Source organism: Felis catus, chromosome C1 (assembly GCF_018350175.1).
Source record: "Felis catus isolate Fca126 chromosome C1, F.catus_Fca126_mat1.0, whole genome shotgun sequence".
Taxonomy (NCBI): Eukaryota; Metazoa; Chordata; class Mammalia; order Carnivora; family Felidae; genus Felis; species Felis catus.
The window spans coordinates 63,849,003-63,866,338 of record NC_058375.1 but is presented as its reverse complement, the minus strand read 5'-3'; the positions used below and the strand labels follow the sequence as shown (position 1 = coordinate 63,866,338).

General features: G+C 37.8%; 1 protein-coding gene across 6 annotated transcripts in view; it reads right to left on the bottom strand.

The window, feature by feature from the left end:
* The window catches only part of ST6GALNAC3 (ST6 N-acetylgalactosaminide alpha-2,6-sialyltransferase 3), a 535,914-nt gene that overhangs the window by 185,061 nt on the left and 333,517 nt on the right, over window positions 1–17,336 (bottom strand). For all 6 annotated transcript variants that reach the window (XM_019837261.2, XM_045036035.1, XM_019837263.3 and 3 more), the window contains exon 3: window positions 13,709–14,118. In XM_019837261.2, the coding sequence (XP_019692820.2) occupies window positions 13,709–14,118 (410 nt within the window). The remainder of the gene's footprint in view (window positions 1–13,708; window positions 14,119–17,336) is intronic.

Here is a 17,336-nt window from a genome sequence, read left to right as displayed (position 1 = left end):
TCTCTGACAAGGCAACATTTGAATCAAAACCTAAAGAAAATGAGAGCGCAAAATCATAGAGGTCTCTGGGAGGACTCCAGATGTACTAAGTTACAGAATACATGTTTTTCAAAATAGGGAGATGATTCATCTTCTATATTATCATAAGCCTTACTTTAGCTAACATATTTATGAGCTCATGTTCTGGGCAGACTCCAGGCTTGTAGAAAGCACATGGTCATTATTTCTTAACAGGGCTTGTGGAGAGTCCAGGTGAAATCTCTAGCCCACTGATTATCTGACAACGAGGTAAAGCTTGGACTTTGGCACAACAGTAATTTTTGCTGCTTCGAGAACACATCTTGGTTTGCCTCACATCCTTGCGGTCAACATATTTTTAGTTCACTCTGGGATTTGTTCTGTCTTGGCAGGGGTTTCTCAACTACTTTCATTTCCTACCTGCTGACAGCCTGATGAGCATGATTTATAAATATTAAAAATAAGGAGGTGAGACCGGATGCAAAGAACCTGCCAACACATGCCAGAACCTCTGATGAGTTCCCAATAAAACTAGAGAGTATGTTTCAAAGTATCAGTGTATTCCCCGTGTCTAGGGCAATGTCTGACACCTAGTTAGCACCCAGGGAATATGTGCTCAAAGAATGAATGAAATGTTTGTAAAAGACTTAAACACGTCTGTGCTGCCTATCTCAAACCAAAATAAAAACTCTGCCTGAATAGAATAGTTTGGTGTGAGTGTAGTGGGTGAGGGCGTGTGGGTGTATGTTAGTAAACAGGATGTTTTCAATCCTTTATGAGAAAGCAAGGCAGCTGCTCCCTAAGCTCCTAGTAGAGGAAGCTGCCAGTTTTACATCCTTGAAAGCCCCTATTTGCATAGACCCTTTATAGAAGGCAGACGTTAGAAGTAGAAATAGTATATGATCACCGAATCTCACTTGAGCTAGAAAGTTCTGCCTGTGGTTTGTGATTTTTGGAGATGTGTGTGCTGACAACAAAATTAACTTCTCCAAGAGCCGAGAATTGCCTACTCTCATCATCCCTCTTACTGTAATTTACATGACTTGACGAAATTAGACTGTTATTTCCATTGGGGTGATCTGCAAAATCATAAAACGATGTGTATTTTGGGAATGCCTAATTAACTCTCCTCAGTTCCACTGAGGTTTCAGCTACTAATATAAGCATTGCAAATACCATGGAGGTGTTCACATCTAGTTTTAGAAACCAGAAAGAGATACTCAAAGGACTTGGAAGAAAGATTTCTTTAGAAATCAGGCAATCACAAGAATTCAAATCAAATGGTGAGCCTATGGGATAAAACAGGATATACACTGATTTGCCAAAAGATGCCTTGCAGCAAATAGCAAGAAATACTTTTATAGTTGAAGTCAATATTAATAATCAAAACAGTAGAATTACACACACACACACAAAGTCCACCTCCATTCACAGTTTTTATCACAAACATTAACTAATATTGATCAAGCTGTTTGGCATAAAAGTTTGCTTTAACATATATAATCAGCATCTGAAGTGAGAGCCACGTTTCCTAGACAATTGCCAGCACCTTGTGTCATACTTGTAAATAATGGGCTACTCCTATTGAGCACCATCTGCCTAATATAGAAAAATGTTCATCTTAATTAGGAAATTCTTCTTATTATTTAATATTTACTGAACACCCTCAATGTGCTTGGCAGCAAAAACACCAGAAACACACTCTGCCCACCAAGAATCCACCTGCTAAGGAAAATATGATGAACCAGTTAGGCAGGCATTTCTGTTTTTCGTAATTCTTTCCAGGTGTCAAAACTGCCAATGGTTCAGTCTTTGGAAGGGTCTTCTCTTCTAATCAGGGTGGGATGGTGAACTATCAGATGAGTTATGAGTGAAGTAAAGATAAAGAGGAGATAAAGAGTAAATTAATTATAATCATGTAAGTGAAATGTGCTCCACTGACGGGGAAAATATAATGCACTCCCAAGTAAACATGACTGTATTTGTTAAAGGCTACACAACACATTAGAAATACAGAATAGAGGAGCACCTGGGTGGCTCAGTCAGTAAAGCATCTGACTTAGGCTCAGGTCATGATCTCACTCATGGTTTGTGAGTTAGAGCACTGCATCGGGCTCTTTGCTCTTTAGAGCCCCACATAGGGTCCTCCTGCTTCGGATCCTCTATTCCCCTCTCTCTCTTTCCCTCCCCCACTTGCACTCTCTCTCTCTCAAAAATAATAAAATAAACATTAAAAAAAAAACAAATACAGAATAGGTAGTGCAAAAGTCACCTTGAAATAGCAACCTTTTTCGTCTTGCATTTACCTTGCCCCTACTCTTGCCCCTCCACAATGATACATGTAGGCTGTGGAATATTCATTTCACCACAAGGATATTAACACTGTACTTAAGAAAGATATAATGCTCAAGTATCTACTGTCAACTGGAAGAATTAAGACAGATTGACAATCCCTCTCAGAAGTCTTCCACTATGTCTGTCCCCTTCTCTTTTCCCTGTTCTCTGCTCAACAAAAGTTCAAGAAAATTTGACATGTTCAATATTGCAATGGTATAGGGAAACATTCTCAGGGACAATAAACAAACTGTTTGCATCAGGAGACTATTACATATATGCCTGTCATTGTGTCTTTGCATGAATTATCTACTAATAATTTAAATTATCCTTTTAGTGAAAATTATAAATGTTTTTGTTACAAGAATTTAATGCCTCGGGTATATATTTTTTTGGATCCTGAATTCTAACTAGTTCTTCACTTCCCATGGTATGAAGGTCCCTGTCTACCCTGCCAGTGTCTCGCTAAGTATTTGAGGTTTGGCTTTGTTTTTTAACACTTTTCTTTCAATCCTATGTTTTCCTCATTGTGTTTTCTTCCTAAGAAAAACATACAATGAATGAAAAGAATGCAATAATTTTGGTCATAATGCTACTTTTTCTCCCCCTCAAGTTTTATCGTTTCTCACAAATCACCAATGCCAATTGTCCCAATTATCCATTTGGAACATGGGAAGTCAGAGAACGGAATGTTATCCAGTGTCTTAATTTTATGGATATACTTCCAAGATAACCACCTTACCCGGATAATTCAGGCAAAAGGGAAATCACATATTAGTGGAGGTAATGCTGTGATGATGGCAGTTGTCAAACAGTGCCAATATGAACGTTAAATGAATATAATTTGAAAGAAATACTTGACAGAGGGATAATGACTAGTTCATAGATTGTCAGGGTAATAAATACCTAATGAGCAAAATTGTAAAGCAAATAGTAGGTTGAACATACACCCAAATGTTGATTCTTGACTCAAAGTTGGAGAACGGAATGATTTGTCTCTCTGTCTAGAATGATAAAGCAGCCTTTCCTCATAAGCTAATGAGCAACACCATCTGGCATGATTACAGAGGAGCAAGATCTTAAGAAAGTGAAGAATAAAATGACAGAGCTGTAGCTGGATTTTCACAGGAGGTTAAAAAATTCTCATCATTAAAAATATCATAATAAAAATCACTTTAGGTGTTCACATAACACTGCACCAATAGTGTAAAGATTATAGAACCAAAGGTTTTCAAAATAATTGAATATAATTCCTGATATCTTAGACTCTTTCTCTACCACAGTGGGTTTCAAAGTGCGGTCCTAGGACAACAGCAATAGCACTACCTGGGAATTTGTTAGAAACACAAACGCTGTGGCATTGCCCCCGAAACCAACAACGCACAAACTCTCAGGATGGGTCTAGCAGTTGGTTTTAAGCAGTCCCTCCAGGCGATTCCGATGTCAGCTCACATTCGGGATCCACCTTCCTACCAAATGAAATAAGAGTCAAAGATTGTTGCTGTTTCTGCCGTGTGCTAAAGAAATGAGTTAATTTGGTTGGTCAATTGTGTTTAAGCTGGTCCAAGTGCTAAAGAATAAAAACTTGGACAGACCATTCCTTGAGTGACACGATGATCTCTTTGAAACAGAGGGCTATCACACTGGTAACCTTCTGTAGAGCAACAGAACAAACGGCCTTACTCCTACCTTAACTGCGTAGTTTCCGAAAGTATGTATTTTCTTCTTTTTAAGCTGAACTTTGGTAGACCCCGCAAGATAAGCTATGCAAGTTTGCCTCAATCTTTTATTTATGTGATTGTTTTTTGCTTCTCTTGGACATTCATTCAGCAAATATTAAATATGTATTCTGTGCTATACACTGTTCTAGGTGTTTGGGATTTATCAGTGACAAAAATAGACAATGATCCCTGGCTTAAAAAACTTCTATCCTAGTGGGGGAGTCAGACAAATGATAAAGGATAAAATAAAGAAGCATATTCTATAGAATGTTAGAAGGAAACAACGCTATGGGGGAAAAGAGGAAAGTAGAACAAGGTAAGGATAGGTGGGAATGCTGGTTATGGAAAGTAGGATTTCAATCTTAAGTGACATTATGTTACATTTATTGACTGGATGACAAATGAGAAAAGGATTGAAGGAGATGATGAAGTGAATCATGCAATATATGGGGAGGAAGGGTCATCCCACAGAGAGCTAAAGTAGAGGCTAAAGGAGGGAGCATGCCGATCGTAGGTGAGGTGCAGCTAGGAAGTGTGTGTGGCTGGAGCGGAGTGAGCACAAAGGAAGTTTCATAAATGAAGGTCAGTGAGGCTACAAGGGGTCAGATCACCCTAAAGGTAATTGTAAATCACTGTAAAAACTTGTGCTTGTACTCTAAGGGATATAGGGGGCTATAGCAGGGTTTTGAGTGGAAGAGTGACAGGATCTGAACTATGTCAAAACACTTTCGTTAAGTTTCCTCTAAATCCATGTACAAATTCACCAACCACTCATGCAGTGGTTTAAAAAGAATTCTCAGTAAGGCAATTCACTTTCTTTGTTATCAAAGAAGAAAATGTTCTGTGGGAGATAATTAAAAGATAAAGCTGGGTGGTGATCAGTTCTCCTTTACTTGGTCTTTTGTCCCCTGCCTTCTGTGATGGTTGGTTGTTGTATTTGCTTCCTAGAGCCCAAGAGTATAACCCTGGGTGTGGGTACTAGGAACTGATTTTTCACCAGGCAACTGACAGCTAACAGAATTGTGAGTGAAGTCTCAGAACCTGCTTTTCCACTGATGTGCAACTAAAATGGAAACCTGTATTTGAGGAATGGCTCTGTCAGTGACTTATTAAAAACCCAGTGCCCAGTCACACAAAATTCCTAGAGAAGGTAATAGATTTGCCAACCTTTGGGTAAGGCAGAGCAAGGGGTAGTCTGTCTGAATAGAACTGTGGAAACTTTTCTATCAAAACACAATCCTGGAACTTGCCTCGTTGTATTACAGTGACCCCTATATACTGAAGAAAAGTGTTTGGAAATTCACAAGTATTTCAAAGAGTGGCAAAGGGACTTGAAGACTTAAAAAAAAAAAAAAACCACACTACCAGTTATTATTTTTTTGTGCTCATTTGCTCATCTATTTATCCCTTCAGAGTCAAATATTATATCAGGTGCTAGAGTCTAATACATAAGAGTTGATATTCCCTCAAAGAGTTTATGGACTGCCTAAAGAGATTAGACATAAGTGGCAATAATACATGGTAGGGAGTGATGATTTCCATTTTTTAAAAAGTCCAAATGCTATGGATTTTCTGAGGAGGGAATATGAGTCCTAATTAGAGATATTATAAAAGGCTTCATGGAAGAGGTAACATTTGAGTTGGTCATAAAGGATGCATTTGTGTGCATGGTGATGGGAGGAAGTACAATTTAGGCAGAGGGAACAAAATCTGCAAAGCTGTGTTAGTCAAGGCCGGGTTAGCTGTCACCGTGTGAGAGGCAAACAAGGCCTACACTGCACCATTGGTAGTGATAATGACAGAACAAAGAAGACGAGTTATTGCTGAGGTCATTTCAAGGAAACCTGAAATATCTCTGGGCCATTTAGCTGATAGAAGTAGAGTGAAAACAATACATTTGCTATTTTGGTGGCAAACCGCCACCATGGTAGGTCTGAGAAAAAAATGGAGCTGGGCACAGTCCTTGTCCTTATGAGGTGTGTCGTCAATGAGAGAAATGGATAAATTAAGCATGGTAAGGTCAGATAAATCGTTGAATTCTTAAGGATTTAAGATTCAACTTAAGATGGTCACCACACTTAATTGGCCAGAGACAGAGCATAGTCACAAAATTGAGATTCAACTACAAGCAGATTACCAAGGTATTTGGGAAATAGCTATTCTTTACTTCCGTATTTCTCTGGCTCAAGGATCAGTGAAATGTGGTCTTATCCTTCAATCAAAGCAATCTACAATAGCACAATTTGCAGTATCATCTTCAGATTAACAGCCCTGGCCTGGCCTGGCAACTTCTTCAAAATGCAAATTCTCAGGCTCCACTCAAAATCACCTGAATCAGCAGGAGACTATATGCACACTTAAATTTGAAAGTACTGTGTTGAAAGAAAAAGAAAGAAAGAGAAAGAAAGAAAGAAAGAAAGAAAGAAAGAAAAGAAAGAAAGAAAGAAAGAAAGAAAGAAAGAAAGAAAGAAAGAAAGAAAGAAAGAAAGAAAGAAAGAGACTGTATTGATCTAGAGGACCCATTCTTTTTCTGAGAAAAAGAGCTAAAGGGGGAAGCCCATTTAGAAGGTCAATAATACCACACCTGGTAAGTCTCTTGTTTTTGTTTGCAGAGAAGCAAAAAATTCAATTCTACAGACACTCGTAGAGCCCCTACAACATCTTACACACTATTTTTACCTTGAAATGGTTGTCCAAGCAATTAAAAATCTAGTCATCCAGATGGATATAGTATAGCACGAAAAGTCTCAAAACAATCAACTCTGTCTTGAGAGTCTAGGCATGCAACAATTAAGGAAAAAGAAAAGAGACCGCTCCTGGTTCATAAGTTTTTTTATAAACAAATATATAACCATTCTTAATTTTGACTTTAACCTAAACTTGAAGAGAGACAGAGATGGTTGGAAAAAAATATCAAAGGAGAGTAGAAATCCAAATTATGGGAGAGGAGTAAACCAGCTTAAGAGATAGATGACTTCAAACAAACAAACAAACAAACAAGACAAGTTAAAAACCTCCAAAGCCCTTATAAAGTTTAAAAGTGTAGATATATTCTAGTGGGGTTTCTAATTTGAAGCCTATTTGTCTCTCAGTTTCACACCCTCTGTGGTGTTCAAAGGCCTTTATATCGAGGGCATGTTCAGCGTAAGTGTCTATTGGGACTTTCTTTCTCTACAGTATAATCTAGCCATGTATCTAGCTATTCTGTCAAGTCATATCCTAAGGCCCAGGAGAACTTATTTCCCCAAGTACACTGGTTGCAAGTCTTGATTTCTGCAATATCAGTAGTCTGCACAGCCTTCCCTTTAAAAATATGGTCACTGAATCTTAGCTGTTTCTCTTGTTTTAATCCTCAACTAAGCTGTCTTGTCAAATATATCAGTGTTTACTCTGTGTATGTGTGCACACATGTGTCTGTTTTTAAGCACATGGCAGGTTGGTACTGATAGCTTGATAAATTACAAACATCCCTTCAAGCATTCTCCCATTATTAAAATAGATTCTTCTCCCTCTTTTATTGAATTTTTAATTTTCAGTGATGTGTATTATAGAAGAAGCCTAATGTAGGTCATTGGATGCCATCATGAATAATGGGAAAAACAAAATCCCTTGTTTCCCAATGCTTGTTAGCATGAAAACAGAGCCCTGGATGCCTTATTATACTTTTTGACTCAGGAGTCCTGTGGGTCTGCCCATGACTGCTATGTGAACTTACTGTTCCTGCCAAATATATCAGCTGGGATGGGAACATTAATTCATTTTAACAGAGGTGTGTCAATGTTGCTCTTGAAAAAGTGCTGAGATGCTGAATTTTCAAAGACCATCTTCAAAAAGGAAAAAAAGAAAAAAAGAAAAATAACTATTTTTAATACTGTGCCCAGCCTTTCAGTCCAAGAATCTTTCCACTTTGCCTATTTTCTGTTGGTCCAGGATTTCCTGGAGTTATACCTATTATTTATTCTGAGTTATGAATAACTAGACATCTTTGTTTTCAGAGTCCAGGTAGAAAAACAGTACTAGTTTGGGTGAATTAGGCACATTTCGGTGCCTTGTGGCCAACTCTCAGGCTAGCACAGTTTTTTCTTCTATTTTGATTTTGTTTTTGCCCCTGCCCCTTGCTGTCCTCCTTTTGTTGAGGCAGCTTACCTGCCTTGTAACCCAATGGAAGGGACTCTCAGAGAGTTCCCAAATTCTCAGGGCGAGGGGGCTTGAAACTTCTTCCCACTCTAGAAGCCACTAAGGGTTTGCAAACCTAAGGGATGTGAGCCAACTTAATCCTAAGAAACTTTCAAAATGGCCAAGCTGAAATAGCAAAACCCAGGCTGTACTTAAAACCATGCCAGATGACAAACCTGTCTCCAACAGAAGGCAGTGAGAAATGACGCCTCACTGATTTCTTTTTCTCTCCTTAGGATGGAGTGGGAAAGGATGGAACATGCTGGCAAATATTAAACATGGCAGCCATCTTGATATTTACGAATCAGTTTGCCATTTTGATAGTGTTTTCTGAAAGTGACTTTTGTGCATCCTGTTTCCTAAACAATCCTTAAAAGTAACTCCCTCCCTTCTCAAACTCTGCACCTGAGGCAGTAACATCTTAAAACATTGATCTATTTGCTACTAGCTTTCATTAATTTCATCCATCCCTGAAGGCGGAGCCACATTGGTGCCAGCTAATTAAGACCTATTTAGGGCAGCTCAGGGCCCTTTATCAGCCCTAAATTAGCTTTGCGTTTTTAATGGGGACTATAGCTTTCTCAATTATTACTTAATTAAATAATGTGCTTGCATTTGCCAATGTATTTCTAAAGTGGGAGGCAAGCTGCAACTGCCCACCTGCCTACAGGTAAGAAGAATAGCTCCCACTGGCTCTCTGCTGCTTCTCCAGGAGAGTTCACATTCATTTTGTGTCAGTACATGGCCAGGCACATAATCGCATTCTTCAGATGCTGAGTGTGGCGCCATGTGCCACTGTCAGCCTGACATCACCTCGAGGGTATTTCAGTCTTAAGATGTATTAATGCAAATGTGTAAATGTCAGCAGGCTAATGTTATTTATGTATACCAATCATTCAAAGAGGGAAGAAAGATCCATTTGGGTCCAGTTTATTTTGAATATAAGACCTTTAATTCCAAAGTTTTCTGGTTTGTTGAAGGTTGCTTCCTAGAAAAATATTTGGTTAAGTGAAAATGTAAAGGTGACCACTGTCCGAAAGACCTAGAATTCCAAAGGAAACTGGGCCCCAGAAGATGAAGAGAGAAAAGACAAGCTGCCTTCTCTTTCTTTTTCTCAGCCTTTCCCATAAGGTCATTCTTTCTAAGTGACAAGCCAAATAATTTTAGTCAGTAACTGATAAGAAAGCAAATTAAATTTCATTTGGTTTGAAAAAAGTATTCCAATATGCTTATGAGTTGGTCTAAACTTATTCTAAGAAACTTAACACTACATACATTTCTTTTACTACTTCATGTTTCCACAATGAAGAATCCCTTAAGACTAATTAAAAAAAAAAAAAAAGAAAAGCAGTGGACAAAATGAAAAGATGCCCACCTTACGTGGGAGAGAGGTTTATACTTCTTTAAAAAGATTTTGACAATTTGAAGAAGCAAGCTGAGAGTCACATTTTTTCTTTGAGAAACTCCATTTAGTCATTTTCCTACCATGAATCATTTTAACTACTAGGGACACAATTTTTTTAGATTCTATAAATTATACATCATAATGGTGACATAACCTCTCCGTTAAAAACCTGATGAAGAAAATGAGCACTTGCTAAAAAGTTCCAGTAAGTTCAGGCAAATCAACCAAAATAGCTGTACAACAAAAGTCAAATTAAACTGAGGTCCTTCTTCATTACTCCCTCATGTCTGCAATGACATATCCACTGGCCACATTCCTATTTACTTAGGAGAAAAATATTTAAAACTTTTGTTAGGGTATAAGTAACACACATTTTGTGAGCATGGCCCCCCATGAATGCTTGGCATTAATGCGTCTTCTTTGATGTAAAAGAATCTGAAAATGCTGACTAATAATATTGCTGGTTGTGATGTTATTCTAAGAGTGTTGTGTGTATGTTGTGGAATGAAACAAATGAGTAATTACATTGGTGTCTCTAGGACCTGTGATTGCCAACATGGCAAAAAGGAGAAACACATGTAAGATACATGAGGTAAAATTAAAACATGATAGCCCTGAATCTGAATCGGAAGTTTCAGTTTGAAATCATGATGATTTTATCTTTGAACAATATAGGCATTGTTTCTACACTAGCTTTGTCCAATGAAAAGGCCAAGAAACAAAGACAAACCTAGTGGCAACGCGCACATGTAGCACCAAGATTTTGCTCTCTTAAATACTAAAAGGACCAAAGTTCTTTGGAGAAATGTCTGGATCTAGCTTTGCATCAGAATCTGTACAAGAAGAGCCTAAATCAACCTGTAATACCAGGAATCAAAGAAGCTATCCAAAATTACTAAAGGCATGTCAAAAGGACTCCAAAACTAATTTGAAGAGGTTCCCATGGCACAAAGTAGGACACTTTGAGCATAAAGACATAATTCTAATAAATCAAAATATTCCAAATATAGTTAAATATATGTCAATATGTAAACATTGATAGTAATAAACTGGTCACTCTTGGAGGATGCTAGGGAACCAGTGCCTTAGAACTGATAAAGAAAAAGGATTGGTCCTATCTTCTATCTCTTGGTTTAAAAAAAAAGTTAACAAGGACAAGTTTCTCTTTATAAAGTTTCAGCTAATATAAATGAAAACATGAACTATCACCATTTCACAACCTCTAATGAACTACTGAATCTAGACAATGATCGTTAATGACTGCTAACGTAAATGGAGAAAACTGGTCAGTATACCTGCTGATAGAAGTACCACTTAATGGTCTCGGTAAGAAGAAAATATGGCCTGAATCCAGTAAAGCCTCACTATAGTAATACCAATATACAAAAAACCCCATGGGAAGGTGCAATTAGCAAAAATTAGGTTGTAGAATACTGTATAGTACAAATGACTAGTTTTTTTTCAATAATGTGGGGAGAGAGAGATTGATTAAGAGAAATATAGGGGACATATCAATTAGTTGTAATGTATAGATCTTATGCTAATCCTGATTTGAGCAGCATATGGACCTTAATGCTAATTAACCCTAATCTGAATTAAATTTTAAAAATATTAATAAGATTATTGGAAAAGTTTGAAAACAAACTATATAATGTTATTAAAGAAATATTGCTGGTTTTTATGTAGGACAATGGCATTGTACTTATTTTTAAGAATCTTTACCTTTTAGAGATACATGCTGAAATGTTAATGAACAAAATAACATGATGTCTGGCACTTGCTTCTTAATAATCCTTGGGGAGGGAGAAGGCGTGTAGGGATATAGATGAAAGAATATTGGCCACGAGTTAATAGTTATTCAACCCAAACAGTGAGTATACAGAGGTTCATTACACCACTAGTCTCTCTACTTTGTAATTTTGACGTTTTCCTTCATAAAATGTTAAAAAAAAAATCCTTGTTTGACATTTTGCAATGAACATCAGATCACTATGGGAAATCCTTTAGACAATAAAATCCACACAGCTAAAGTTAGGATACAGATTTAAATTATAGAGCACATAACAGCCTTTGAAGTCATGTTGGTCAACCTTTTGCCATCCAACCAGATTTTACCAAAACCATCCATTCGGCTCATTTCTCAAATACTAGCACAGTTGTCTCTTTCAGTCTGGTTGCAGGACTCTATGGTGCAACCAGACATGAATAGACTTGGTGAGGAAAACAGAAGGAAGCATTATAAAATCAATTTGGCTTTCTTCCTCCCTACTTTTATTTTGGTAACTTTACCAAATGAATGATACCTGGACATTAATTTGACCAAGCAAGCTCTTTCCTACTATACAAACAGCTTTTCTCATCACAGCCAGTAGGAAAATGAATCCTCCAAAGCTATTCTCTTCCAATGCTTGCTGTACAATCCACATATCTTTGACAGTGTGCCGTCTCACTGAAAGCTCACAGCAAAAGCCAACATGATATAAATACACAGGAGCATACGGCATGCTGAGTGCTTCTCTGATAGCCCCAAATGATTCTAGGGCATATAGTTATGACTGGGGGATACCCTGAGGGCTGACTATGACTAATGAAATACCAAATATATCTAATTAATTGCATTGCTCTGGGCTAATGAGAGACCAGAAATTTCCAACCCCCTTGAGACGGTCATATTTATATAGAATTGTGCTACATACCTACTCCTTTATCCTGCCTATCTCTTTGGAACGCTTATTCCACACTGATTCAAATCTAACTATTGGGATTCTTTTTTCAAACTCTAACAGGGAAAAGGGCCAGCATTATGGTTATTCCTGCCTTGTAATTCATTAGAAGCTGTGCATTTTGGGTGCTCAGAAATAGAAAATGCTACGTTCAACTTACATTATCAATAGGAGAATTGGTCCAGATAAGGTTTTAAAATAATTATCAGCATACAAATTACACCTAGAGATATCAGAAACTTCCCCCCACAAGCACGTACCCCAGTGTAATTAAAAACTTAGATTTGATAATATTAAACAGTGAAAGATACATTTTGAGGAAATCAGAATGTTAATATTGGAATGACAGCCAATGCTCAATTTATCCATGGTATTACATGAATAAGTAAGATTCACACATGACTTAAAACTCTTGCAATTGTTTTCAATATTTTCCTTCAGTGGCTCTTTATTAGAATGAGAAATGTGAACTAATAATTCTACTTCTCTCTCATACACTGGTTGCCTTTCTCAAAAGAAAGAAAAAAAATGGTAGGCAGTAGAGTTATATGGGAAAGGGGAATAAGAGGGAGCAGAGAGAGAAAACGGGAGATGTAAGGAGTGGGAGAAAAATGAGGTGAATAGGCCTCAGGACAAAGAAGTGGGAAGGGTGTTTTACAGAAGGCTACAGAAAAAAAATGGATGTAATGAAAAATGCAAATTGGTTTGTTGGATAATTGAGTAAATGGTATTTATACCTCATTTCTCTTCAAGAATCCACTGTTAATGATTTTCAGTAATGCATAATTTCAATATGGTATTCTGCTGCACATACCAACATATCTGTTAGATACCAAGTTATGGTGCTCACGATCATAGGGTCTATTTGCATGCAAGAAGCCGTGCAACCTTATTAGACAATCAATAGCCTGTTCTGTCTTGTAGTCTCAGGTAAATTTTTACCACAACTTCCAAAGGAGTTTAGGTCCTAAAGTTCCTTAATATGTCTGTTTTGAAACAGAAAATGTGTAGACTTCCTTTCGGCTAACATCCAATTTAACCAATAGCAAATTGAGCTAAATAAGAACAAATCTAAAGATATCTTGGGGAAGCATCCAGTATTTTTTGGATCCTCAAGCCAATCAAAATGGAGAGAACAGAATGTAGTGTAGGTGGAATAAATGGGGCCTAGCTGCTGGCTCATCAAGTAATCATAATAGTCAAGAAAACAGAACAATCAATTTGAAAAATAACTCTGTTCATTTGATAGCTGGCAAAAGAACTCAGCAAGGAGCTAGCAAAAAAGACAAAGGCTAGACAAAAGACACGAGGCTGCCTCTCAGAGGACTCACCTGTCTTTCCCAGTTTCCTTCTTAAAAATGCCATCACAGTAACTCATGCGCTTCTCTGTGGTCACGTAAATTTGGGCATTCGGGTAGATGTCAACAGTCTTTTTCAACATGTTGTAAACAATGCCATTGCCGTCTTTCCTCATATTGCGGAAAGGGCCCCAAATAACGTAGATAGTAGCGTTTGCTTCCTTGAAAAAATAGTCAGGATTTTTTAGCAAAAGAGGAACGCTGGTATGGGACACAACTCGAATCATTGTCATGCGGCCAACATCTTCTTCATAGCCCTTGGTGGGGGCATTGTTCATTCTCCAAATGCAGGATGACTGGTCTATCTCATTCCCCACCTTCTGGCCAGCCATCTGACCTGAGTTTGACACTATGGCGCAGAGGTCACAGTCCAGTTGCAAGGGCTGAAAAACAGAGAAATAAGACAGGGGGAGAAACGTACATTAGTTAGTTCCACCTATCCAAACAAGTTCTTCTGGGAAGACAAAATTCAGATATTGTACATAGCTGCTGGGTGTAGGAGTTTCTGAAATATATGTACCGATCCTACAGTAGGGGTTATAAAGCTAGGGGCATGCTTCCATTTAACAAGTGAATACAGATTGTTAAGAAATAATTTTATTTAATAATAATTTCTATCCCCTTGTGTCAGTTTAAAATTAAATGGAAAAGTAGTCATTTGTTTTCCATTCTAAATAATGACTTTTCATTTCAAACTGTAATTTCAAATGAAATGAGGAAATAGGGAGATTTGATCTCTTTAATAAGGACAGTGGCTAAAAACAGAAATGCAAAGGGAATATATCCAGGCATCAATTCTGTATTTTACTTATACGTATGAATAGTTATATAGCAGTTGATGAAAATATGAAAAATTCAGCAAATGATGAGGTTCTGGAAAAATTGTTCAGAACCAAGAACTATTTAAGACAATTCTCAGGCTAGCAAAATTTTTACAGAAACCCTTAAAAAATTTCCTTGTATCACCATGTTAACTGGCCTTTGTGTTTATGCTTATTTTTGATGGATTAAGAAAGGTTTCTTTTAAGAACTCAGGGAAAGGATATACAGAGATAATCCCTAGTGCTGGCCTAACCACCACCCTCCTTGTTGTAAACCAACGAGGTAACAGAGACTCCGAGGTTAAGCACCAGCTTTCAGAACTTGCAGATGAGAGATTCAAGTTGCAGTGTTAGATTCAAATCTAGATCTTCTAACTCTAAACCCATTGCTCTTTTCACTATTCCCCGCACTCCTGCCTTTGAGCAAACCAAATAAATTCCTTTTGTTACTTTCCTCCTACATGAGGAAAAGTCATCCTATCTTTTAAAACAGTGATAAAGGAGCAATGCACTTTGTTGATATATATCTTTCTCATCTTCCTTCCATGAGATTCCACATTTTGTATCTGACATTTGATCCTGTATTTTCATTTTTATTGGGCCTATTGGTCATTGGCTCTTCTCACACTGGGTACTGCTCTTATTTTATGAGTTATGTTGTATTTTATTGTTTAATTATGTCTGTCCACTACACCATAAATTCTGTAAGAGGCAATGTCTTCTTCATTTTAATCCCAGAAGTCCTTGGATTACTACAGCTCAGTATATAGTAACTAAATTAGGAAATAAAAGCAATTGAATTGAGATAATTTATTGGAAACCTGAACACCGAACTTGATATTAGGGAAAAAATGGACTTTTCTAATTCATTGAGAATTGTTGATTTAGATGAAAAGAGAAACGTAATCCGCAAGAAACCTATCAATATACAAACAGGTTCAATCTAGGTGAGTAAATGGAGAGGCAAAGTACCTCAGACAAGTCGCCTGCATAATTACGACACAACTGTATAACAAGACGTCTTTCCTGTCAATGGTAGGAATCCAAAGTAGTTACTGAGCAACTATGATGTACCATGTTCTGGGGGTTGGGGTTTATTCAGCTGTGAAAATCTTAAGTAGAAATCCCTGACCTCATAGATCTTACATTCAACTGGGGAGGAGAAAGGTAATAAATGAATCAGCATAGTATATAATATGATAGATGAAGACAGGTGCTAAATAAAGAAAATTAAAGCAAGGAAGGGGGTTAGAATGCTTCTGTGTGTGTGTGTGTGTGTGTGTGTGTGTGTGTGTGTGTGTTAGTGGAAGGATCAGAAAAGGTCTAGGGGTGGATGGGGAATGATATTTGAAGAAAGACTTGAAGAAAGTAAGAGGGCTGGCTTTGGGGATTTGGGTGGGGGGAATATTCCTGCAAAGCAAAACCAAAAGCCACTACAAACGCCCCCATGGCAGGTAGGAGAGGAACAAGGAAGAGAGCAGTGTGGCCTGACAGAGCATTGTAGAGAGCCAGTGGGTACTGGGGTCAGAGAGATGACCAGGGAGACATCATGTAGGCTCTTTTACTTAGGAACCTTTGGAAGGCTCTGAATGGGGGAGTGGCTGATCTGCATTGTATTTTAACAGCATTGGCTGCTATGCGGAAAACTGACAAAGAGGAGACAAGACTGCTGGCCACAATCATGGCATAGTGTGTGGTATGATGGTGGCTTGGACGACATCAGGTAGCAGAGGAGGTAGCAAGACGTTGGCCACATGCTGGCCATATTCTGAAGGTAGAGCCAATTGGGTTGACCAGTAGATGGAATACGACATCTGAGAGATAGAGATGAATCAAGGAGAACTTCAGATTTTTAGCCTAAGCAACTGGAAGATTGGAACTGACTTTAAATAAGAAGCCAAAGGCTTGGGGCGCCTGGGTGGCTCAGTTGGTTAAGCGTCCGACTTCGGCTCAGGTCACGATCTCGCGGTCCGTGAGTTCGAGCCCCACGTCAGGCTCTGGGCTGATGGCTCAGAGCCTGGAGCCTGCTTCCGATTCTGTGTCTCCCTCTCTCTCTGCCCCTCCCCCGTTCATGCTCTCTCTCTGTCTCAAAAATAAATAAACGTTTAAAAAAAAAAAAGAAGGCAAAGGCTTGAGGAAAAGCACAGGATCAGAGGAGGAAAATGAGCACATTTCCAGCTCTGTTAGATTTGAGATGCCTTGAACACAGACTCCTACAGCTAATGTTGTAACAGAACTACTCAAACTGCTTTAAACACTTATTTTTTCCTGATTATTGAAATAATATGGGCTCATTGTAGAAAACCTGAAATAAATAGATAAAATAGAAAACTCTCCATATTTCTGCTACTTGACAATTGCTACAATATTTTGTGGTATTTTCTTCCTTCTAGATACATTATTTTAGACAGAGAGAAATATCATTTATAAAATTTGGCAACCTTTGTTTTTCATTTAATCTCACATCATTAAACTCTCCCATGCCAGTAAACAGTCTTACAGATATTTTTAATGTCAACACAATATTCCATTTTGTGGGCATACCATAATGTACCTGTTTGCCCACCACTGGGTATTTAGCTATTATCTGTTTTTTGTGTGTGTTATAAAACTGCTTTGATGACCATCCTTGTGTTTTGGATGCTAGCATTTATTAAATTAACTTAACTGTACTTCTTTTAGTTTTTATTGTGCACCTGTGAAATATGCTAGGTGGACAAAAGTATTTAATATCAAAATTAAGGGTTTTGAAAACAAACTTGACTTGTTGAATCCACAAA